The 23,476-nt window shown below is 54.2% G+C and overlaps 1 protein-coding gene across 2 annotated transcripts in view; it reads right to left on the bottom strand.

Moving 5' to 3' along the window:
- The window catches only part of ABCC1 (ATP binding cassette subfamily C member 1), a 138,913-nt gene that overhangs the window by 17,646 nt on the left and 97,791 nt on the right, over positions 1-23,476 (bottom strand). Inside the window, exons 15-22 of one of the 2 annotated variants that reach the window (XM_045571266.1) lie at positions 21,644-21,716; positions 19,404-19,530; positions 16,928-17,104; positions 14,803-14,970; positions 12,572-12,755; positions 5,440-5,481; positions 2,779-2,869; positions 609-717 (exon numbers count right to left, since the gene is read on the bottom strand). In XM_045571266.1, the coding sequence (XP_045427222.1) occupies positions 609-717; positions 2,779-2,869; positions 5,440-5,481; positions 12,572-12,755; positions 14,803-14,970; positions 16,928-17,104; positions 19,404-19,530; positions 21,644-21,716 (971 nt within the window). The remainder of the gene's footprint in view (positions 1-608; positions 718-2,778; positions 2,870-5,439; positions 5,482-12,571; positions 12,756-14,802; positions 14,971-16,927; positions 17,105-19,403; positions 19,531-21,643; positions 21,717-23,476) is intronic. The other variant, XM_036411290.2, reaches the window with a different exon arrangement.

Raw genomic sequence — 23,476 nt, forward strand, 5'->3', positions numbered from 1 at the left:
GCAACAGTGAGGGAGCAGAGCTGGAGTGCTTTCTTTTTTCTGTTTTCCGTTTCTGCTCTTCAAACTCAAAGTGGGAAGAGGGTGTCAGAATAAAGAGCATGTTGCACCCCTTGGTTCCTCACGGCTGCGCTGCCTGCTGTCCCTGAATGACCACGAGCAGCTCGGGGACCCTCCTCACGAGCAGAGGGAGGCGGCAGCATGGGAGGCAGAAGTGGATGGGGGGCCTGGACCCAGCTCCACTCCTGCTTCCACTTTGGCAACTGACACCCCCTCCCCGTCTCCGTTTTCTCTGTGCGTAAACACAAAATGCAGAGACGCCGAGACCATCTTCTCTGGAGTGTGGGCTTCAATGGGCCTGGCAGCTCTGGCCCTTCTCTTTCTCAAGTACTCGATCCAGGGTCATTTCCCTGGCTCCCTGGAGGGTCAGTGAGAGCAAGAGGGGAGGACACACGACAGCCGCCTCTGTCGGTTGCCAGCATTTAAAACAATACTTTTACAGGCTCCTGTGAGGAAGACAGGCGTTAACACAGAGTCCTCTGCATGGCGACCGGCACACACTGGCAAGCCGCACACACCCACCAGCGTCCTCACTTAGGGAGCAGCCTCACCTGCCCGGTCTGAGCCTTGTCGGCCTCCATCAGCTTCCAGGTTTCCTCCTTGGCCCCAGCCTTCTGCAGGTCGGCGTCCCCGCTGCAGGAGGAGGAGTTGCTGAGCTGCCTGGGGAAAGCAGGGCGCAGGGTGTCAGCCAATGGAAGGCCTGGGACGGGGACAGCAGCCCCAGCAAAGTACAGTACGGACCCAGTTCAAGCTCCTGATTTTACAGATGAACCCAGAGAGAGTATGAGCCCCATGAAAGAAGTGTTCCTCTACGCAGGCATTCTTCAAACAGCGTTTGCTTGCCACCAGTGGTCATCAGCGTTTGAGGCCATCACAGGTCATCACAGATCAGGTGACCCAGGACTCTTCCCCCCCGTGAGGCAGTCCTGCTCCGTAGGGACTTAGAGCACTGGGGAATGACATGGGGTGTATGCATGCGTGCGTGCGCACACGTACATGAGAACACAGGAACGCCCCTCTCTCAGCCACAGCTCAGACCCACACGAGCCAAGGTGATGGAGTGTAACCCGTCCTGGTCACCGACTCTCCTGCCTTCCTGGTTCACCTGCCTCGGTGAAGCACACACCCGGGCTGGAGGTGCTGGGAGCTGGGAGCTAAGGGTGGCCTCCAGCCTGCGATCAGTTAGGAAATGAGCGAGTGAGTCTTGCCAACAGCTGCAGGAAGCAGGTCCCAGCTGAGCCTTCAGATAAGACCCCATCCTGGCCGACACCTCAGTGACAGCCTGTGCGAGACGCTGAGCAGAGGAGCCAGCTGAGCCATATCCAGAGCCCCCAAGACATAGAAACCATGAGATGACAAACCACGATGTTTGTGGTAATCTGCTGTGTAGCAACAGCAAATAAATGCTCTGTGTTCTGCCTGTTTCTGCTCGGTCTGCCCATGCTCCCTCCGATCTGCATAAACCATCACCTGCCCCTGTTCCCAGGACCCCCTGCAGGCACTGCCTCCTCTCAGCTGCTTCAGCCACCGAGACTGGTTATGCCAGCCGCCCGCCTGAACCTGGCAGCACCCCATGCCCCCTGTGTGACTCTGGGCGTGGCGCTAAGGGCTTTACACACATCCGTCCAGCTCCCCACCTCAACAGGTGCACTGACAAAGAAGGAAATCCTCCCACCTGTCCGTGAGAGAAATCTGAGTCCAGGAGGGTGCTGTGCCAGGGTTCTGAGGGCAGAGCTGCTCATGCCAATCTCCTTCCAGCCCCATTTCTGTGAAATGCCCCACCCCACCCCCAAAAGAGAAGGTGCAGGCAGCCCCACTCGTCCAGGAACGACTGAGTGCCGGGGGCACAGGGCACTGTCCCCAGTGCTCACAGGCACCGTATCAGGTAAGCCTTACTACAATCCTATGTAGCAGACCCCGTGTGACAGCCGAGGAAACGGAGGCACAGAGAGGTTAAGCAACGAAGTCCACGGAGTGAGGCTCCTCCAAATATTCAATCACTTCCCCAAATGCAACCTCCTTTAAAGCAGCAAAGTGTAGAAGTTAGGGGTAGGGGCTCAGAGGCTGGACTTGGGCTCAAATCCCAGCTCAGCGTCTCTCTAGCCGTGTAACCTGTGGGGAGCTTTCAGTTTGCTCATCTGTAAAATGGGAAGATGACAGTAACTACCTCCAGGTTCAATGGACGGTTCCATAGTGCCTTGCTGCACGGAGCTTGGCTAATGGGGCCAGGATGCGAGGAACCAGGCGGGGGCGGGGGCGGGGTTAGGGTTGGGGTAGGGGGTCCTAATGGCACTGTGCCTGGGTCCTAATGGTGCATGACACACAGCAGTGACTATGACTGTGACTGATTTTAATTGAATGCTGGTTCTTAAAGCCTCAACACTCCAGGCCGCTTGGAGCAAACTGAGCAATAATCCACACCATGTAGGGAACTTGGGTGTCAGCCGTGCAGACTGATGGTTAAGTCACAAGGCCCCTGTGGATTGTGCCACCTGGGGAAGCAGTGCCAGGCTCCCCCTTCGGGCCTCTGTGCTCCAGAAAGGAGGTTCCGGAGGATTTGGGGGAACGGGGGAGGGGGGACGAAGAGGCAGAAAGCCTCCACTTCCACGGCCCCGGAGAGCTGACGGCCTTTCCTGGTGGGTGGAGCCGGGCCACCGGCACCCTGCACCTCCTCTCCCCCCTCGGCGGGCAGAAACGCGGTGCCTCCCCCGCCGCGCTTACCTCTGCGGTTGCTTCCTGGCAGCGTCCGTCACCACCATGCCATTCTCCATCTGCTTCGTCTCTTTCCCCGGACCGCTCACGCCTGCTAATCCTGGCAGAGTGCAGAGAAGGGGTAGTCATGGTTTCAAGAGCGAATGCCACAAGCAAAGATGAGGAAAACCTGTCGCTTGGGACGGAGATGGCAGAACAGCCTAGCCTCCGGGAAGCTCAAAAAGCAAGACCTGCCCTGTGGGCGCAGGAGCGAACGACTGGCTCCTGTGGGGCAGGGCTGATGCTTTGCGAGGGCCCCATTAGCTGAGGGAGTTGGGCCTGAGCAGGTGCCCGGTGCCAGCAGCAATGGGTACAACCCAGTTCAGCTGACAGAGCCCTGCTTGGCTAGTGGGGCCAGGATGCGAGGAGACAGACACAGCCCTCTGGTCCCCAAGCAGGGGTGACACTCAAAATAAATAGCAACCAGGTCTGACAGAGGCACCAGCCAATCAGGTCCCAGGGGTACTTGGTGGTGCCAGGAGTTAACCCTTTGGCTGCCTAATCATAAGGTGGTCCAGAAGGTCCGGGGTAGGGGGTACCCGGGGCGGTGGCTTCCCCAACTGTAAGGAAGTATTTCAGTAACTGAAACGGCCACCATGGGCACCCGCCGATACCCACCCAATCCCAGGAGGTACCCACCCATCGCTCCAATCACTACCCTCAACCGTGACGCTAACATTTATCAATGGGGTGGTGGCGGCTGTTCTGTGCTGGAATACATCGTCCCCTTTCATCTCCCCAAACATTTGGAGAGACACTGACCACCCCAACTCCCCTCTGATGCCTTAAGAGACAAGCACGATGGGAGGGCCCTACAGGGATGACCCCAGAAGAGGGGGGGACCGACACGCAGCCAGAGGGTCCCTGGGAGCATGCTGCTGAGACATGCGCGGAAGCAGCATCCAGAAAGGCCGGCTCTCTGGTGACAGCTGTGGGAGACAAGGAAGACAGAAGCTGGGGCTCGTTCCTGGGATGTGGGGGAGTTCCACGCTGATCCTCAATCCTGGCTCTGAACCCCCCCCCGGGGGCGCCCAGGGCAGGGGTCAGAGCACAGCAGGTGGGGCGTGCTCTCTCACTCCCTGGTTGCGTGTCCCGGGGAAGTGACGCCCCCCTCAGCCTCGCCTACACGTCTGTCCGGTGGGAGTGGCACAGCTCCCACCGCATAGGCAGGAAGGGGTGAGCTGAGCGTGGCGCTCGGTAAGTCTGAGGCCACGGCGTGCTCGCCACCTGCACTTGAAACGCGTCGCTGCTTCGAACATTTGTCAGTGCCTTTGTTTTTAATGGCGGGACATTTTAGTTTTAAAAAAAGAAACCAACCAAACAAAAAGGAAGCGTGGTAACAGGCAGGTCGTCCTTGCAGTCGCATGCAGCCAGTGCGCCTGTGCCTGCACAGCCCCCGGCCCAGGCCAGCTTTGATCATGTGCCTCTGCGCAGGGGTGGGGATGCTGAAAACATGCCCTGAGACACAGTCCTGTGGGCGGTGCTCCAGAGAGCCTGGCGGTGCTGCCTGCTGCCCAGGCCCCCCCCCTCCCCCCGCCTAACCCCCCTAAGCTGCAACCACTTCTCCTGCTCTTCACTCAGCACCCGTTCCAAGACTAGGCAGGAGCCCCACAGTTGCCCCGTGTGGCTGCCTCCCATCTCAGCCCAATTAGCCCACGGGGATACACCACTGGGGGGCCGGAGAATTCCCCTCTGCCAGGGGAGGGACTGAGGGCCCATGAAGGGCACTGTGAACATGGATGGGCCCACCGTCCCATCTGCCTTCTCCCCAGGGATTAGGCCCCCCCCCCCTTCCTGTGGTCCTGGCAGGCTCATCCATCAGGGTAACCCTGGCGCCCCAGCCAAGGAGGGGAGGCTGCCTAAGGCCAGCCCATCAGAGCCCCTCTCCCAGGACCTGGACCCCCAGGGACCAAAGAAAGATCCACTGGTTTTTCCAAAGGAGTCTCGTCCCAGCGCTCCCATCTCCGGAGTCCTGTGGTCCGGGCTTGCCTTTGCTTTCTGAGCTACCTGGGTCCTTCCAGTCAACACCTGGTTGTTGAGCGGCTGCCCTCTGTCTGGACCTGCAGCCACACAACCCGGTCACAGAAGGCAGGAGGGATGGGTCTGCTCCAGGGAGAGGGCATCTGCTGGCTGCAATTCGGCTAGAGGGCATCCCTCCGCTGGGCGCCCACAGCCGCCTGCCTCACACAGTCAGGGTCATCTCCTGCACTGCTGTGGCCTGCCAAGGTCGTGCCCGGCCCTGAAGGTATGAGTGGCATAATGATTAAATAACCCATCCTGATCAAACTGTTGACATTCACGGTCCGTCTACCGTGTCCCAGGCAGGTCTCGCCCAGCCAGGATCTCCTTCAGGGTGTGCTAGTCACTCACGGTTGCCTGACTGATGAGACAGTAAGCTCGGCGGTCTTCCAGCCGATGAGCGGAGGTTCTAACTGCATCCCAGGTGCCCCTCCCTTCCCCCCACCGGAAAGCCCGGACGGAGCAGGTGCCCAGTAACTGTTTGCTGGGTGAACAAGGGAAGGGGCGGGAGAGCAGCCGCTCCAGGGCCCGCGCAGGCATGCAGCAGCAGGGCAAGTCCGTCTACAGCCTCGTGCCGCAAGCACAGGCAACTCCACCCCGCACGCCACTGACCTTCCTCCTCCTCCTCCTCCTCCTCGTCCACCACTCTGCTGCCTGGGAATTCACAAGATCCAAGAAAGGGTTAAGAATCGAGGCCAGACCCTCCCTAAGCCACCATTTAAATGCCCAGAGGGGGTGAATGGGTGTGTTCCCTAAAGGGTGATGGGCAAGGATGGCTGAGGGACCTGCTGCATTTGTGCCTCAGTTTCCCCACCCCACATTTTCAGGGGAAGGGGAGGTCCCTGACAAGCACACTGCATGAGGCCAGCCCTTTTCTCTAAAAGCTATAACCGTGAGAGTGTAAACATAGAAAGGGCAGGCCAGCCGAGGGGAAGAAAAGTAATACAGCGGGTGGGCAGGGCAGGCAGGGCGGGCCTGGCAGCAGGGAGGCAGCAGGGAGGCAGCAGAGACCGCAGCTCCAGCTCACATCCTTTAGTTCCGACAGGACTCAAAAATCTTCATCTGAGCCCTAGTCGGCTTGGCTCAGAGGATAGAGCACGGGACTGTGGACTGAAGGGTCCCGGGTTCAATTCCAGTCAAGGGCACATGCCCGGGTTGTGGGCTCGATCCCCAGTAGGGGGTGTGCAGGAGGCAGCCAATCAGTGATTCTCACCACTGATGTTTCTCCCTCTCCCTTCCTCTCTGAAATCAATAAAAATATATTTAAAAAAACAAAACACACCTTCTTCTGAGCCAGCTGCACAGGGAGCCGAGAAGTGGGGAAGAGAAGGTAACTTGGCTCAGGAATCACCCCCACGCTAGGATGGGGACCCCTTCTCGGGTTCTCACAGGCTCCCATGCTTGCCTCTAACATCAAGATGTCCTTCGTTACTTAGTGTGTCTCCCCATCGAACTGTAGGCTGAACTGGGTTTACCCACGGCTCTGTCCCGGCACCGGGACAGCCAATGGCGTGTGAGTTCACGCAGGAGGAGCCCTGCACGATTCCAGGGGCACCAAGACACACAGTGGCTCAGGTGCCAGGCAGCCCACGCCGTGCCACCGGATGAGCAGTGACGGATGAACACGTGAACGACCACATGGACAAACAGGGCTGGCCCTGCAGGGCCGGAGGGACCCCACGACAGTAACGTGGTGCCATTGCAGAGCCCGGACCCCCCGAGCCGGCTTCTGAACCGGCCCTAAGAGACATGGTAACATCAGCTCATTTTGTTTTCAAGTCCGGGCTTTTTATGCAGCTGAGTCAGTGTCCAAAGCCCAGAGACCTATACAGACTTACACCGGGCATGGCCTCAGCAATCACGGGAAGTTCATTCACTCACTCAGCACGTTTACTGAGTGTCTACTACGTGACAGTCATTGTTCCCCGTCCAGACGGAACAAATAGTCCTCATGGAGCTCAAATGCTAAGGGGGGGAGAGAGATACAATAACAAACTAGCAGATCCAGAATTTACTACAAAGAAAACACTACAAAAAATTTTAAAAAAAGCAGGGTAGAAGGGAAACCAAAGATGCCATGAAATAGTGACCATTGTTTTGTTTTTAAGCAAAGACAAGGAACATGTCATTCAGAGACTGCTCGCTGAGTGTGCCTAAGCACCAGGTTGGGGGCTGTGACATCGACAAGCCAGGGTGGGCCCTGCCCTTGAACCACTGGTGTGCTGCCTGGGCTGTGCACTCAGCCAGCTGCTGGCCCTCAGGGCGGCCACCTCTCAGGCTCACTGTTTATCCCAGCTACACTGCCTTTACTCAAGAAGGTTCTGGAACTCCGCCTGGGCAAGGGCCAGCGGGCAAGCCTCCCTCCAGGGGAGGATCCGAGTTGCTGCTCTACAATCAACGCCTCACTTTTGACCAAAAACGGAAGTGACTGGCCGCATCCCTGACCCGCCCCCTCCACTGGGCCCTGAAGGCCCTTCACACTCCGGAGAAGAAATAGGCCCTGAGGGCAGCGGGGAGGAATGTGCTTGTGGTGCGAGGACTCTCCAGCTGCTGCTGGGCCTTTGCGATAGAGTTTTGTAATACAGGGAGCGCTCATGATCTGATGTTAAAGAAAAAATACATAAGAAGAAGAGGGGCAGGAGAACTGATGGAAAGGGGCCCAGGCCAGCACAGCCCCTCCCTCTCTGAGGTGGGAGCATGGGAGGAGGCGGCTCCCTGTGCAGTTTGCTATTGTCTACAAGGAGCCCTCAGTGATTATATAATCGGTACAAAGAAAAGCAGCAACCATTTGTGATGGGGGGGAAAAGAAACTTCAGACAAGCCTCTGAAAAGTGGACACGCTGTTGGAACCAAGGTCTTTCTCCCAAGAAAACCAGGGGAGGGCCCGGGCAGCCTTTCTCACCGCGCTGTGGCCGGTGATGCTCTGCCGCCAGAGTGTGTGTGTGCGCGCATGTGTGTGCGTGTGTGCGCGCGCACGCGTGTGCGTGTGTGCATGTGTGCGTGCGTGCGTGTGTGCACACACGCGTGCGCTGTGCATGGCAGGGTGTTTGGCAGCATCTCTTGTCTCTGCCCACTAGGTCCTGGGAGAACCCACCCCCCAATCCCAGGTGTGACAACCATACGTGTCCAATGTTCCCTGGTGAAAACCACCGCTCTGGTTTTAGGTTCCTAACGAAGAAACCAGAGCAAATAAAAAACGTTCTTCACCTTCCACGTACAGAGGTTTTGAGCCAATTGGTAAATCTCTTTGCCACCAAAAAAAAAAAAAAAAAAAGTTTCCTAGAAATTAGCATAATGAATGTTCCTGGGAAGGAACATCTCCCCTCCCTCGCCCCCCCTACAAGCCTGGCTGCTGTTACATCTCCCCCTCCCTATCCTGATAAGAAAGAACCCCAAAACCACATTCCACCACCCCCTGCCCCCCACGCCCGGGTGTTCTAAAAAAGCCAACGAGGGAGAAGTTTCCCTTTAGGTGGAGCCAAGAATGCGGTTCAAACGAATCCAAGGTCACTGGCGCTTGGAGCTGGCTAAGCGAGACTGGACCCTGATGCTGAGCCTTATCGCTGGGCCTTCCAGGGAGGGAGGGAGCGAGGGAGGGAGAGAGAGAGGGGGGCAGCCAAGTTTGATTTTAGACACAGGGGCGGAGGACTTCTGGGTCCCACGTGGCAGGAGGCTGGGTGACTGAACTGGGGACGTGAGCCCACAGTGGTGCTAGGGGGACGGATAGTAGCTGATATGCACGAGAGAGAGAGAGAGAGGGGGGGGGGGGGCGGGGGAGGGAGGAAAAAGAAATTGGCAGCATTCCATGTTCTGCAAAACTGCTCTGGCTATGCCCGCGGCTGGGGAGGAATGGGAAAAAGCCACCTGTGGCCACAGAGTGGAAGGACTGGAGAGAGGGGGAGAGGGACCTCATTCTGGGGAAAAGACTCCTTTAACCAGCGCGTGGAAAGCACAGAGGGTTCTTTTTGCCTAACTGCAGCCACCGAGCAGGTTGGTGAAATAAAGTGGTCTCGCCGAAGCCGGTTTGGCTCAGCGGTAGAGCGTCGGTCTGCGGACTGAAAGGTCCCAGGTTCGATTCCGGTCAAGGGCATGAACATTGGTTGCGGGCACATTCCTGGTAGGAGGTGTGCAAGAGGCAGCTGGTCCATGTTTCTCTTTCATCAATGTTTCTATCTCTCTATCTCTCTCCCTTCCTCTCTGTAAAAAATCAATTAAAAAATATATTAAAAAAAAAGAAAAGAAAGAAAGAAAGTGGTCTCGAAGTAGTCCCCACCCATCATGTAACTTTGGCTTGACTCGGGCTCAGGGATAGGAGACTTCGGCAAGAAGAAAACAGGCTAGACTTAAGGCAGAACATTCCAACCACAGGAGCATGAACATGTAGAAACTCATCCCAACCAGGGAATTTAAAAGCTGAAGGGAGGGCCAGCTACCTCATGCTGGCACAAAAATAAAATAATAAAAAAAATTACACACTTTTAAAACTAGAGGGCATAGTGGCACTATTCATAATAGCCAGAGAGTGAAACCAACTTAAAATGTTCAAGTAACACATAGATAAATAAAGTGATGTGAGGTGTTCACAGAATGGAATATTATTCAACAATTAAAAAAATAAATAACGTTTGGACCTGGCCAGGTGGCTCAGTTTCCAGACACCAGAAAGGTTGCAGGTTTGATCCCCCATCGGGGCGTGTGGATGTTTCTCACACCGATGTTTCTCTCTCTCCTTCCCTCCCTCCAAAAATCAATGAAAACATCCTTGGATGATGATTAAAAACAAGAAAATAAATGAGTCCAAGACATGCTACCACACAGATAAACCTTGAAAACATCATGCTAAGTGAAGAAAGTCAGTCCCCAAACTCCACGTTACAGAATCCCAATCAAATGAAACGTCCAGAGGAGACAAATCCAGAGAGAGATGGCAAGTAGATTCGTGGTTGCTAGGACTTGGGCGCCCGGGAGAAGATGGGGAGTGACTGCTACTGGTTCGAGGATTTCCTGAGGGCTGATGAAAATGTTCTGACATTGACTCTGGGTAAGGGCTGCTCAACTCTGAGTATAACAATTACCGGACGGTGCACGTTCACTGGGTGAACGGTATGGTATGTGAATCATATCTCAATAAAGCACGGGTTAAGAACCACCAGGACCTCTGAGGCAAACTCTTAAGTCAGAGAGATGGATGAGCTTCTACCCCAGGCAGACCTGGAGGCCACTGAAGGGGCAGAGGCCTGGAAACTCGGAGAGCAGACCTGAGATCCCACCTGCAGCCACAGGGTGTCCTCAGGCACGCTGCTTCCTCTCTCTGCCATTCAGCGGCTTCCCACCGCATTTAGACCAAACCCAGACTCCTGACCCTGACACTCTGGAGGGTGACCCCCTCCCCAGTCTCACCTTCTACCCCAACTCCTTGCCCACCATGTCTGGACACACTGGCCTACTTTTTGTTCCTTAAAAAAATGGAGCAAACAAATGCCCGAGGCCTTCACACTTGCTGTTCCGTGTGTCAGAACACTGCTCCTCACACCTCCTGCCGGCTCCTTTCCACGCCAATGTCACTTCCTCAGAGGGCTTCTCTGACCACCTGCCACACCCCAGCACGTTATTCTGCATTTTTAAAATTCATAGCACTTAGTGCTGCATGAAACCATCTGTATGTGTTGATCTGCTTATTGCCTTGCTCTTCCACTAGATATATTAAGTGCTATAAGGACAGGGATTTGTCTAATCATTGCTCACTTCTGTTTCTCCAAAACCTTGGACAGTGCTGTTATGTCCCCTCCCCCAATTCCCCCTTAAATACCTTAGAATGTATCTGTGTTTGGAGACAAGGTCTTTGCCGATATCACTAGTTAAGATGAGTCATTAGGGTGAGCCCTGATCCTATATTAGTGGTGTCCTTATAAAAAGGGGTAAATTTATGCCCTGCCAACATGGCTCAGTGGTTGAGCGCTGACCTACAAACCAGGAGGTCACGGTTCAATTCCCGGTCAGGGCACATGCCCAGGTTGCAGGCTCCATCCCCAGTGTGGAGCATGCAGGAGGCAGCCGACTGATGATTCTCATCATTGATGTTTCTATCTCTCTTTCCCTCTTCCTTCCTCTCTGAAACCAATAGAAGTACATTTTTAAAAATAAAATAAAAAGGGGTAATTTAGAGACAGACACAGGGTGAACACCATATGAAGACGAAGGCAAATAGAGTGATGCTTCTACAAGCCAAGGACTGCCCGAGTTTCACGCAAACCCCGGACGCTGGAGAGAAGCATGGAACAGACATTCCCTCAGGGCCTCAGCACCTACTGTGTGTGACTAGGAGTACTTGACACACAGTAGGTGCTCAATTCATACCTCTTGCACAACTAAGTCAACAAACAGTAGCTTCCTTAGCGATCAGTCCCTTTCACAAAGCCTGGGACCCACCTGCTCCCGGCACTGAAGGGACGAGAGATTCTTTAAGCCCCAGCTCCCTCACCAGAAACCAGGTAGTGGTGACTCCACCTGCCCCACCAGCGCTGAGGAGGCTTCAGCAAGATGACTTCTGTGAACAGAAGCGCCAGGAAGCGCTCCACATCACAGACACTCAGAGACAACTCTGCCTGGGAGCCGTGCGTGGCACCCCCGTGACCCGGCCCCTGAACACTATCTATCGGAGACCTGTTCGGGGACCTAGTGTGTAGCAAACGCACGGCACAGGCTCAGGAAGTCTGGAATCAGCTCCTGGAAGAGCAGACGGGGCAGGGCAGGGCAGCTGACCTCTGTGTAGTTCCGCTCTTTTTAGCCGCAGCTGAAACCAAAGCCGAAAGGCATCGGATGACGGCTCCGCGTTCACAGGGCCGGAGCTCGGGGCCAAGGTGAGCGGAGGCTCGCTGAGCGGCCAGTCTGAGCGGCCAGACACAGGGCAGCCGGCAAAGGCTGCAAGCCGATCCCCTGGCTTTGCACCACAGATAAGGGAGAACAGGACTCTTGGAAGTCTTGCCCTGTCTGCTTCCAGGAAGGACGGGTGAGGCCCCAGCCCAGAATCCAAAAGGTGCCTCTGAGGCTGTCCCTGCTCGGAGGCCTGGCCAGGGCGGGGAGACGGGGAGCAGTGGCTGGAAAGGAGGCAGGTCTGTCTTGATCCGGCAGGTGCCAAGGGCATGGGGGTGAGAGAGAGGCAGCAGCTGCCGTTTACTGACGACTTAGTGCCCGGGCTTCACATGCCGTGGCACACTGAAGCGGCATCTGGTGCTGTAAGGCTGCTTCGGCGGTTATACTGCTTTGTCAGTGGGGAAACTGAGGCTCAGAAGGGGTTTGAGGTCACACAGCTGCTGAGAGCAGCAGCTGGGATTCAAACGAGGTCCTGCCAACTGCACGCCTGCACGCTCATCCACCTCGCCTCATCTGAGTTAAGCCGCATGCCCCCGCTTCTCAGCCTCATGGGAGCCAGGACGACTGTAACTGTCACTGTCCCTGTTTTTGTCACAGGGACCCTGACGCTCAGGAGGCTCACAGCCCATCACAGAAAGTATCGGGACTAGCGCCCGGGTCTGCTGACCGGGCCGTAATCAGCTCAACCTGAAGGGTCCTTCCAGGTGGTTCCTGAGGGGGCCTGGCCTCATCCCTGCCTGGCACCCTGATGAGGGGCCCAGTGGCTGATGGAAACTGCAGGGGACAACTGGAGCCCTGCAAGGAAGCCCCCCCCCTTCCCCGTCCCTCTCACCCACCATCCCTCCATGCAGGAGGCAGCACCCCACCCCACCTTCGTCCTGCTCCGGCTGCTCCTGCTCAGCGCTGGAGTATGTGCGCAGGAACTCGGCGAAGGCCCCGTCCCGGGCCAGCAGCTCCTGGTAGGAGCCCATCTCGGAGATCTTGCCGCCACTCATGACGATGATGACATCCACGTGTGGCAGGTAGCTGATGCCATGCGTGACCAGGAGCCGAGTCTGGGCAAAGCGGAGAGCCACAGGGAATCACCCCGCGCCTGGGACAACTATGGGTGCTTCCATTCGGCACCTGTGCCAGTACCAGGGGCAGGGGGTGTGGGGGGCAGGGAGGGGAGGGGGATGGTAACAGGAAGGACTCAAAGATCCTGCCCCCGATTTCAGGGTCGAGGAGAAATGAATGACTTGAGTAAAATAAGGTGCTGGACGGTGACACAGCACCAGGGGGCGGCACACTGATGTGGGATGAGTGGTGCTATTTTAGTAAGGTGATGGGAAAAGCTATTTTTGAAGAAAAATCTGAAGGATGGAAGGGAGGGAGGGAACCAGGCACATGCAGACAAATAAAGGGGTCCGGCCCTGAGCAAAGGTTAGTGTTGGCCTGTGCACCAAAGGCCTGTAGGTTCGATTCCCAGTCAAAGGCACGGACTTGGGTTGTAGGTCGGTCCTGGCCCTGGTCAGGGTGAGTTCGTGTCTCTCTCACATAGATGTTTCTCTCTCTCTCTCTCTCCTCCCTACTTCCCTTCCACTCTCTAAAAATCAATGGGAAAATATCCTTGAGGATTACCAACAAACAGGATTCTGATGCAAAACAATTTGCATGCAATGGCTTCATTTTTTTAAAGTAACCACCCACTCCCACACCCCTCACACCCCAACTATAAAACTTGCAAATGTGTCTGTCTTTATCTAATGACCTGAATGTTTGGGAAGACACTCACCAAACACCTGAGTTGACAAACGGGCCAGATGGTAAACATTTTCAGTTCTATGGGCCCTCCGGCCACTGTGGCAAGGAGTGGCTGTGAAGTGGAAGCACGATGGCAGCCACGCACAGGCACAAACAGAGGGGCTGCTGTGCTCCCAAACTGCTCTACTCACAGACGCTGACATTTAAACCCAACGCCATTGTCGCATGCCACCACATTACTATCTTTCCTCAGATGTTTTCCAACAACTTAAAAATGTAAAGGGCTGGACTGAAACAGAGCAGGCTAGGGACGGGCCCGCCCCTGAGAGAGGAGCTGGGGGCGGAATAAATGGGAGCACCATTTTAAAAAATTCTACACATACTCTTTGTACTCTTTAATTTTGTATGACTTCAATAACAATTTTTTAAATAAAATTATGTCTGTACAGAATTTGTTGTGGTATATCTGGGAATGCTTCAATAGGCAAGTGGCAAAATGCTCACTACTTATGTGAGCAACATGGTAACCCTATCAAAGCGCTTACATAACAAAAAAACGTGAAAGAAATACAAAAACCCCTAAGCGGTGCGATGATGCCTAATTGCTTTGTACTTTTTCCTGTTTTTCTGAATCCCCTATATTCGTGGTCGGCAAACTGCGGCTCTCGAGCCACATGCAGCTCTTTGGCCCCTTGAGTGTGGCTCTTCCACAAAATACCACAGCCTGGGCGAGTCTATTTTGAAGAAGTGGCGTTAGAAGAAGTTTAAGCCTAAAAAATTTGGCTCTCCAAAGAAATTTCAATCGTTGTACTGTTGATATTTGGCTCTGTGGACTAATGAGTCTGCCGACCACTGACCTATACTTTTCCCATGGGCATGTTACTTTTTTAATCAGGAAAAAAAAAGAAAAGAACGAACCAGTACTCCCACGCCCAAATTCCCTCTAAAAAATAAAATAAAATAATAAAAGAGGATCAGAGCCATTCCCCCGGGGTTGGGTGTTGCGGCAGTTTTTCTGCCCCAGTGCTCTGTGCTCACTGTGGAAAGGGAGGAGAGCTGCCTCTCGCCCACAGGGGACCTGGGGGTGGGATTTCTTCCTCTGAAGGCTCCATCACTGTTAGGTCAGGAAGAGGAGCCTTTTCTGGCCAAGTGGAGGCAGAGACTTCAAGCCAGGGCCAAGGACTTGCCCCATCCTGGGAGGGTTCCAAGGGAAGCATTAGGAAAGTGTTCTTAAGTCCAATTAAAAAAAAAAAAAAAAAAAAGCCGGGAAGTGAAGGAGTCCCAAAGCAGACACATTCTGACAGCCAAAGCACGAGAGAGCCAGGCCCAGAGCCCTGCCCCGGCCCCTGCCCCAGGTACCTTGTTCTTCAGCATCCCCTTGGGACCGATCACATGTTCAAATATGTGCTTCCCCACGTGGGCATCCACCGCCGACAGCGGGTCGTCGAAGAGGTAGACGTCGGAGTCACAGTACACGGCCCGGGCCAGGCTCACGCGCTGCTTCTGGCCCCCAGACAGGTTCACGCCCTGGGGAGACACGCGGCAGAAAGGGGGTTTGCTGGGAGACTCAGACACGCAGGGAGGGCAACGGGTGTGGAGTCGGCAGACAGGGCTGGAGAGCCCGAGGGCTGACTCTCCTCTGGCTGTGCAGAGCGGAGGCATGAGGTGGCACCTGCACTCCTGCGGGTTCGCGCCCCCGCACAGGATCAGCCTCACCTGGAAGACAGGCGGGAGACCTGAGCCTCCAGGGAGCTGCTGAGTGGAGACCCAGGACGGAGTGGGTGTTTAGCAAAGGGCGACACTGAACAATGCTGGCCACGGGAAAGGCCATCTTCGAGTCTGATGGAAGGCACCAGCACATGTGGCAACACTATCTTTACTGCTATTACTGTTGCTATGTGTTTTTGTGTGTGTGTCTGTGTGTGTGTGTGTGTGTGTGTGTGTTTTCTTGCTGTTGTTAATTCTCGCCCAAGGATTTTCAATTTTCCATTGGTTTTTAGAGAGTAGGAGGGGGAAAGATAGAAACATCAATGTGAGAGAGACATCCATTTTCTCAATAGACAAGTGGCAAAATGCCTCCCCAACAAGGGCCTGGGATTGAGCCTGCAACCAAAGTGCGTGTCCTTGACCAGAATCAAACCCAGGACCCTTCAGTCCGCAGGCTGACGCTCTATCCACTGAGCCAAACCGGCTAGGGCTACAGTTGTTGTTATCGTTAACAGCTAATGGTTTCTGAGAGCTCCCTCTGGATCTAGCACTCCCTGGTGAAGCCGCACACAGTCCAGGCAGGCTGCACCTGGGGGCACTGGGACCCAGCCCCACTCACTACATTTTCTAATTCGCACAAGAGGACACCACCTGGGCCGTACAGCAGCAGCCCTGTCCCTCCCAGGACAGATAACGTACTGTCACTTTCATATCTCGCTGGCAATCAAAGTGACACCCACTGGGTTAGCTGCCAGCCTCTCTGAGAGATGCCCTCCACCCCCAGGCACCAAGATGGTGTCCTAAGCCAATCACATTCTCTTCCTCCAGATTCTGGTTCTGGGACCCAGACAAAGAGAGTTAGGAATCACCAAGTGGCACATACAGGCACTTAAAAAAAAGAAAATAATAATTTCAGAAAGCTGGTTGGCAGATTTCTCTCTAGTGAAATAAATAATTCATCAACTAAAAAAGCTGATTGAGCCACTGTCTTGTAACTGAAAATGGACAAGAAAGCTCTTTGGTGCTGCTGTGGAACATTTGCACTTGCCTAGTGCACACCAAGTGACCACCAGGGGGCGCTAAGATAAGCTGGCCAGTGGAGAAAGCATGAGCAAAGGCCTGGAAGTGGGAAGGGTTTAGGGCAAGTCCCTTAGCCTCTCCCTACCCCCTTTTCCTCGACTTACTAATGGGGAAAACAGTAAATCCCATCTCACAGGCTTGTGTGATGACAAAATATGTATAAAATGTGTAGCACTGTATGTACTAGTGCCAACTCCGTAGTAAATGCTCAGAAGAATTAGCTATTTTATTATTATAACAGTTTTGAAACAGACTGTGAACATCTGAATCACTGACACCCCTCCTCCCTGTATAGGGCCCTTGGTCTTGGGACTTTGCAGTCACATGACTACAAACGTAGAGCGCACTTTCTGGTTCCTTGTCTTTCAGCTCAACCAAGTGACCTACCCACCCTGTAGTGGGAAGAACAGTGAGCTTTAAGGGACATCCATTACTCTTTGTTCTCTTGGGCTCTCACCATGAAAAGAACTTTCCCCTGGGGAGCGGCTGCCCCTCAACCTAGGCCCCAGAAAGAAGCCGTGTGGAGCCAAGCTCAGCTGGCCTGCAACATGGAGCCCAGTCCGGGTCAGCCAATCACAGTCAACTCACACACTCACAAGTAGGGACTAAGCGTTTCACATCGTAAGTTACTGAGATGTTTCGGTTGTTACATAGCAATAGCTGACTGTTACAGGGGCCATGCTGAAGACACACTGACCTTCTCACCAATCTCCGTCCGGTCCCCGCTGGGCAGGATTTCCAGGTCTGGGAGGAGGGCACAGGCTTCTATCACAGACTTGTAGTAACTTTCCTGGAGCTGGCGTCCGAAAAGGATGTTTTCTCGGAGAGAATCGTTCTGAATCCAGGCCTGCTGGGGGACGTAGGCCAACGAGCCCTGCATGGCACGCGGAGAAGAAAGCAGGAGACAAGGAGACGTGCTTGGTTAACGAGGTAGCAGCCAGCTCGCCTCATGCCACAAAGGCCCTCCTTCACAAGTGACTGCGTCACACCCATTGTCTCAACAAGAGGTAAACTGAGTCACAAAGGACAGCGGATGCCAGAGCGGAGATTGGAACCCACACTGACCAACATCGGGAGTTCAAAAATCAAAATCCTAAATATTCACTGAATTGCCTCCATCAGTGCATTAAAATGCCTCCCCAAGAATGGGAAATTATGGATTACAAAAATTACTGATTACAGTTGTGGTAAATGCTAAGAGGAAAACATATGAGACCTTTAAACAGTCCTTTGAAAAGAAAGACCAGTTAGGAACATCAGGAAAGCATGTCTTGAGGACATTTCCTTGATGAAATTGAAGCAAGGACTTCTGTATCAAAATCATCCATTTCAAAGGCTGTTGTGTCTTTCTTTCCACATAATGTAAGGTCTCAAGAAGGCCATAAGAGGGCTAGGCACTACCTTACTGGGCAAAATAACCATCACAAATAAACCTTCAACCTCGCCAAACCAAATACTCAGCGCACCCTCAAATTCCTGGTCCACCTCTTTTTTACTTAAAAGCTTTTTCCTTTAAAGCGGTGGTTCTCAACCTGGAGTGGTTTTGCCCTCCGGGGGACGCCTGACAATGTCTAGACACACCTCTGGCTGTCACAGCTGGAGCTGCCGCGGGGGTCCTGGGGTAGAGGCCAGGGATGCTGCCAACCACCCTCCCACGCCCGGGACAGCCCCACAACAGAATGCTCCAGCCCAGCGAGTCACAGGGCTGTGGCTGGGGAAGTCCAGGGCTAATGAAACAGAACGCAACGTGGGTCCCTACAGGATGTCATTTCCTCCCATGAACCCAGCTCACGTGGCCCATCGATCCTACTGCATAGCATGTACCCGAAAGTAGTGACAGAGCATTTCCTAAAACAGCAGCTTTACAATATTAGCTTGGGCCCAACTACCGCAATGTATACTTTCTACTAAATGCATATTGGACTAAAGGGCGTTATTTAATCCACAAAGATTGTGCACCGAGATAGAGACAATGGCAGAAACCAGCCTCCAAAAGCAGATTCCTCCAAAACCAGTTTGGCTCAGTGGGCAGAGCGTCGGCCTGCAGACTAAACAGTCCCAGGTTCGATTCCGGTCAAGGGCATGTACCTTGGTTGCGGGCACATCCCCAGTAGAGGCAGCTGATTGATGTTTCTCTCTCATCGATGTTTCTAGCTCTCTAATCCCTCTCTCTTCCCCTCTGTAAAAACTCAATAAAATATATTTAAAAAACAAAAAAACAAAAGCTGATTCCAAGAGGCAGTAATTCTGTAACTGGTTTCCACATAGACAATGAAATGCTGTGGGCTGGACCATGCTGGGTTAACCAAAGTCAAATAGGTTTCTTTCTCCTTGCAGGATTCCTGAGAGCTTTTATACTTTATTTATGTTTATTCTGAGTGTCCACGAGGGAGGGAATCGGAGAGTGCAGTATTTCCCAAAACACCCCGCAAGGCGCGTTTGCTGCAGACCCCACTTCAGGTACCACGGGTACCAACAAAACTAAGAGGGAGGTGCTCCTACCCCAGGAAAAGCCTTCGAGGGGAACGAGCTAAATACAGAACTAGACTCTCCATTTCTAAGGGACTCATTTATTCACTGAAGCGGCCTCTCAGACACTCCCTTGAGGAATATAGCAGGTCACCGTACTCTGTGTATTTAAATGCAATAAAACCACTGTCTGTTTTAGCCCCATATTAAGAAATCAATAAACACTCAGATTTTAAACAGTGGTTTAAAAAGAACTCTCTAAGATCACATTCCAATGACATAAATCAGAAATTTAAGTTTAGCTACTTTTACACACACACACACACACACACAAATACACAGAGAGCTCCGCAGAAAGAGAACCAACCAGAAAGACTCGTAGACAGAGGCCACGAGGTGCACACTGAGAGGCAGAGAAGGGGCGGGAACAAGACGGTGAACCGACAGGGAGCGTTGGTGTGCTTACTAAGCATGCCCTGAGTGCCCACTCCATGCCTGGCACTATGGACACGGCAGGAAATGAGTGACACTTCTCCGAGATGGCCCAGAGAAGGGCAGAAAGAATGCGAGAGAAAGGAGGAGAGAGGAAGAGACCCCGCTGCTCTTGCCTCATGCGCGGGGACCACATGAGAGAGAACCCAGCGTCACACTGACCTTCCCCTCAGGCACCGGCCCCCACGGCCCCGCTCGCCCCGTCCGCCTACCTTGATGGCCACATGCCCCTCCACCTTGTCCATCTCGGCCAAGAGCGCTGACAGGAGAGATGACTTTCCACAGCCCACCTGGCCCACCACGGCCACCAGAGAACCTTCTGGAATGGAGAAGGTGATGCTGAAAAGACACAACACACAGGGCCTCAGCCACGCTCTCACCCGAATGAGGTGGGCAGGGCCGGTGCCCGAATGAGAAGCGGAGGCAGGGCTGCCATGCGCCTCCACAATCTGGAAATTTCTCTGAGTTTCTACTGCTGAGCTGAGCTCAGCGAACAGTCTAGGGCCTTTCTTGTGTGAGGGACAGGCCAGGTGCTGAGAGGCCAGCGCATCTGAGAAAACGGAGCCCTGAGCCATCCGCCAAATGCAGAGGCATTCCCTTTGCCCAGGGCACAGCACAGGTGCCGGGGGGCAGAGGGCACCTCACAATGAACTCTGAAGGAAGGGTAAGCTTGTGTCAGACACAGAAACCTAGAGCAGCTTCAGAAAAGGCCAAGGCTTGAATGGTGTGCACGGTCAGGGACCGACCTGTCAGTGACACAGATGAGGTGGGAGGCAGGCCAGTCCTGAAGGTGGTGGTGGCCTCCACCGAAATTGCCCTTTGACAGGTACCAGTGAACAAAGAACAAGAACGTGAGCTCACGCTGCAGCAGTGACTGCCTGTCACACGAGGTATCGGATCCCACAGAGCAGGATCCCACAGAGCAGACGGGCGGCACGTCCGGGGCCCTGCCAGGTTTGCTCACACCGGCTGTGCTTTCCCACGGCTGCCATTAGGATTTCCAACCTTTCAGTGGAGATGCTGCTGGATTTCACTCTCACTCGCTATCTAGTTCTTGGGGACCTGCTGCAGGGTCGCACTGACTGTGCTTTGGTTCCTGTGCATCGAGGGGGGTGGGTTAGGGACTCAGGGAAGCAGCTCTTGCAATCATCCAGGTGAGACGGGGATATCTTTTTTTTTTCCCCTCATTTTTTTATTATTAAGGTATTATATGTGTACATACCTTACCAATCCCCACCCCCTCCCACTCCCCTTTATGCCCTCCCTCCCCAGAGACGGGGATATCTTTATAGGCTAAGGAGAAAGAACGTTTGGATGAATAAAGATGTGGGGAATCGAGGTGGGTGAGGAACAGGACCGCCTTTGGTTCTGGAGGAACAGAGGAAAGATGAGAGCACAGATACGGAGAACTTACTTGTGGAGTAGAATGAGAGAAGCTAACATTGAAGCAGGCAGGAGTAGTCAGACACAAGGAAGAATTTCCTAAACACGCAACCCCACCACGAATTTCCTAGGGAGGTGCTAGGCAGACCCTTTTCTCTGTAATTTGGCTCCCAGGAGGGGGTGTTTGTTCAGGGGCATGGGGGGGGGGTACACTTGGCCCCTCTGGCCCTGCGTTTTGGGGACTCTTTATGGAGGCCTGGAAACCACTAGGCAAGGCCTCCCTCCGGTCAGAGGAAATAAGAGACACTAAACAAGCTGCCCGGGAAGCAGGTCAACTCCCTGGACGTTGTGTGCTGTGTGGGCAAGGTGCCAGGGAGGGAGTGGGTGAGGAGGGTGAGCCAGGCAGCTGGCGATCCCCCCGAGGACAGAGAGCAGTTCCATCCTGAGAGCAAATCCCAGCAGACGAGAATTCCCTGCGACAGACTCAAGCCTGCCTGCCACCACCATCAGCATCACAGTCTGGGACTCTACTGGGCCAATCAGTGTGCTGGGTCTCTCTGGGCACAGGAATTGGCTCAGGGAGGGGCACATGACCCAAATTGGGCCAATCAGAGCCAGGCAGTGGTCCCAATCCAGTGGTCTGCGGACCACTGGTGATCTGTCAAGTTCGAAAGGCTGGCGACCGCTGTCCTAATCCACACCTGGAGCGAATAGGGACGATTTGCCATCAGGAGGGGAGAGGCCGTCTGAGAGAGAAGCAGAACAATGACAAGATGCAGAGAATCCTAATGGTTTGGAGTCTCTGGGTCACACTACCTGAAAGTGGCCCTTCCGTTATTCACGGCCAAGCTCTCCCTTTGTGGCCTAAGCTTATCCGTGCAAGGTTTCCGTCACTGACCTTGAAAGGGCACCCTCTGTGCCAGGCACACTCCCATCGGGTGTGACTGCATCTATTTTCCAGATGGGCCAAGTGAGGCTCGGAAAGGCAAAGTGACCTATTCAATCAAGGCCATAGAGCTGGCGCGTGGCTGGCATTGAACCCATGCTTGCTTACCACATCCTGGCTTACCCATTCAGCGTGGGGGGGTCGCTCCTGGCCCACGTGAAGGTGGCGTTCCTCACAGTGATGCTGGAGCCCCCGCCTGAGAAGCAGCAGACACAGCGTGTCAGGCACAGTGAAGTCACGGGACTGAGCGTGAGCAGCAGGCTCTGGCGTTCGTTTTTCTAATCAAGTGTAGTTCAACCCCCCGAGGCCACACAGTTCCGCCAGGCCTTATCTGGTTACATCTGTCTCAGTTCCGAAAGAAGAACCCAGCCAGCAATTTTGGAGGCAGCCTCAGACCCGGAAGGCAAAAGGAAACCGCAGGAGGACTCCGCCTTGAAAGGCAGGAGGTTGCGCCATCCGCATGACCATCGCGTAGAGGTGGGGGGGCGGGGGGGCCCACGGGGAGCACAGGGATCCAGGGACTTCCCTCGCCCTGTCCTGCGAGGTTCCGCCGGCCAGCTCTGTGGCCGGGAGGGCCGAGCAGAAGCCAAGGTCAACGGCAACAGGCAGCACCCTCCCGCGCTGAGCTTCTCTCTATAAGTATGGACTGGCTCCTGGCCCTCACCACGCCCTGGGCTTCTTCCTTTGTGTTCAAAGCAGCCCGCACCCCAACTCCTGGATTTCAGGGCTGCCTCCTCACTCATCTCCCATCACAAAGGCCCGTCTAAACAGCAGTCACATCTGCAGTGAAAGCAGGCTGTGGGTGCGGCAGGGGGAGCGTGGTGAGGCAAAGGCTGCATACATGCAGGGCTGCTGTGACTCTAGCTTCGGGCACCTCTGTCCTCTTTCACTTTCCCTCCCCTTACTTCCCTCTCACTCCACGGCCCTCACTTAGAAAAACACAAATGTGACTCGTAATTATGGGCCGACTTTTAAAACCACCTAGAGATAAGATGGGGATGTTTTGCAGTTATCAAACGAAGAAATTCCCCCACACATCAGAAAAGCAAAAAGTTGTGGTGAGAGGAAGTTACTGGTTAAACTAACTTTTAACCTTTTCCCTCATTCCCTCTTCCTATCCCCGCTGAAAACGGAGAACAAGGAGGAAAATGGAAGAAAAAAAAAAAATTAAGAAAAGCCACTTGAGACCAACAAGCTACTGGACCATGAGAAGTGGCTGAAAGCTGCCAAGTCTGGCACCTGGAGGTGTGGATCAACTTCTCAGGAGGTGGAAATGCCTAGCAGGCTGCCACCAGGGCAGGAAGGGAGGGGCTGAGGTCTGCAGGGCACCAGGAGGCGGGGATGGGGCTTTCCAACATGCCATGTGCAGGGAGCTGTGAGCTGCAGCAGCTCAAACCTCCACTGGCGGCCCCCAGCTTAGACCCCGGGCTACGCAGAGCAACTTAACCCTGGCCTCGATGCTGTTGCCCCCGTATCCTTTAGTGGGGAAGGGACGAAGGTCCCCAGGACAGCAGGGGGAAGATTCCAGCATCCAGGGAGCACTAGTGCTCAAGTGGGGGTGACTCTGCTCCCCAAGGGACAGAATGTATTCGGAGCAAGACATTTTGGGCTGTTAAAACTGGGGTGTGGTCAGCCCAGCGTGGCTCAGTGGTTGAGCATTGACCCGTGAACCAAGAGGTCACCAGCTCCATTCCCAGTCAGGGCACATGCTCAACCCCCAGGGGGCGTGCGGGAGGCAGCCAATCAATGCTTCTCTCTCTTCAGTGTTACTATCTCTCCCTCTCCTTTCTTCTCTCTCTAAAAATCAATACAATTTTTTTTAAAAAAATAGGGATGTGGGCTACTGGCATCTAGTGGGTAGAGGCCAGAGATGCTGCTCATCATATAACCACACCAGAGAAAGCATGATCTGCCGGAACGCCAGTGGTGCCGAGGCTGATATGGCAATGCTGCAGA

This window comes from Pipistrellus kuhlii, unplaced genomic scaffold (genome assembly GCF_014108245.1).
Source record: "Pipistrellus kuhlii isolate mPipKuh1 unplaced genomic scaffold, mPipKuh1.p scaffold_m20_p_4, whole genome shotgun sequence".
NCBI classification, from domain to species: Eukaryota; Metazoa; Chordata; class Mammalia; order Chiroptera; family Vespertilionidae; genus Pipistrellus; species Pipistrellus kuhlii.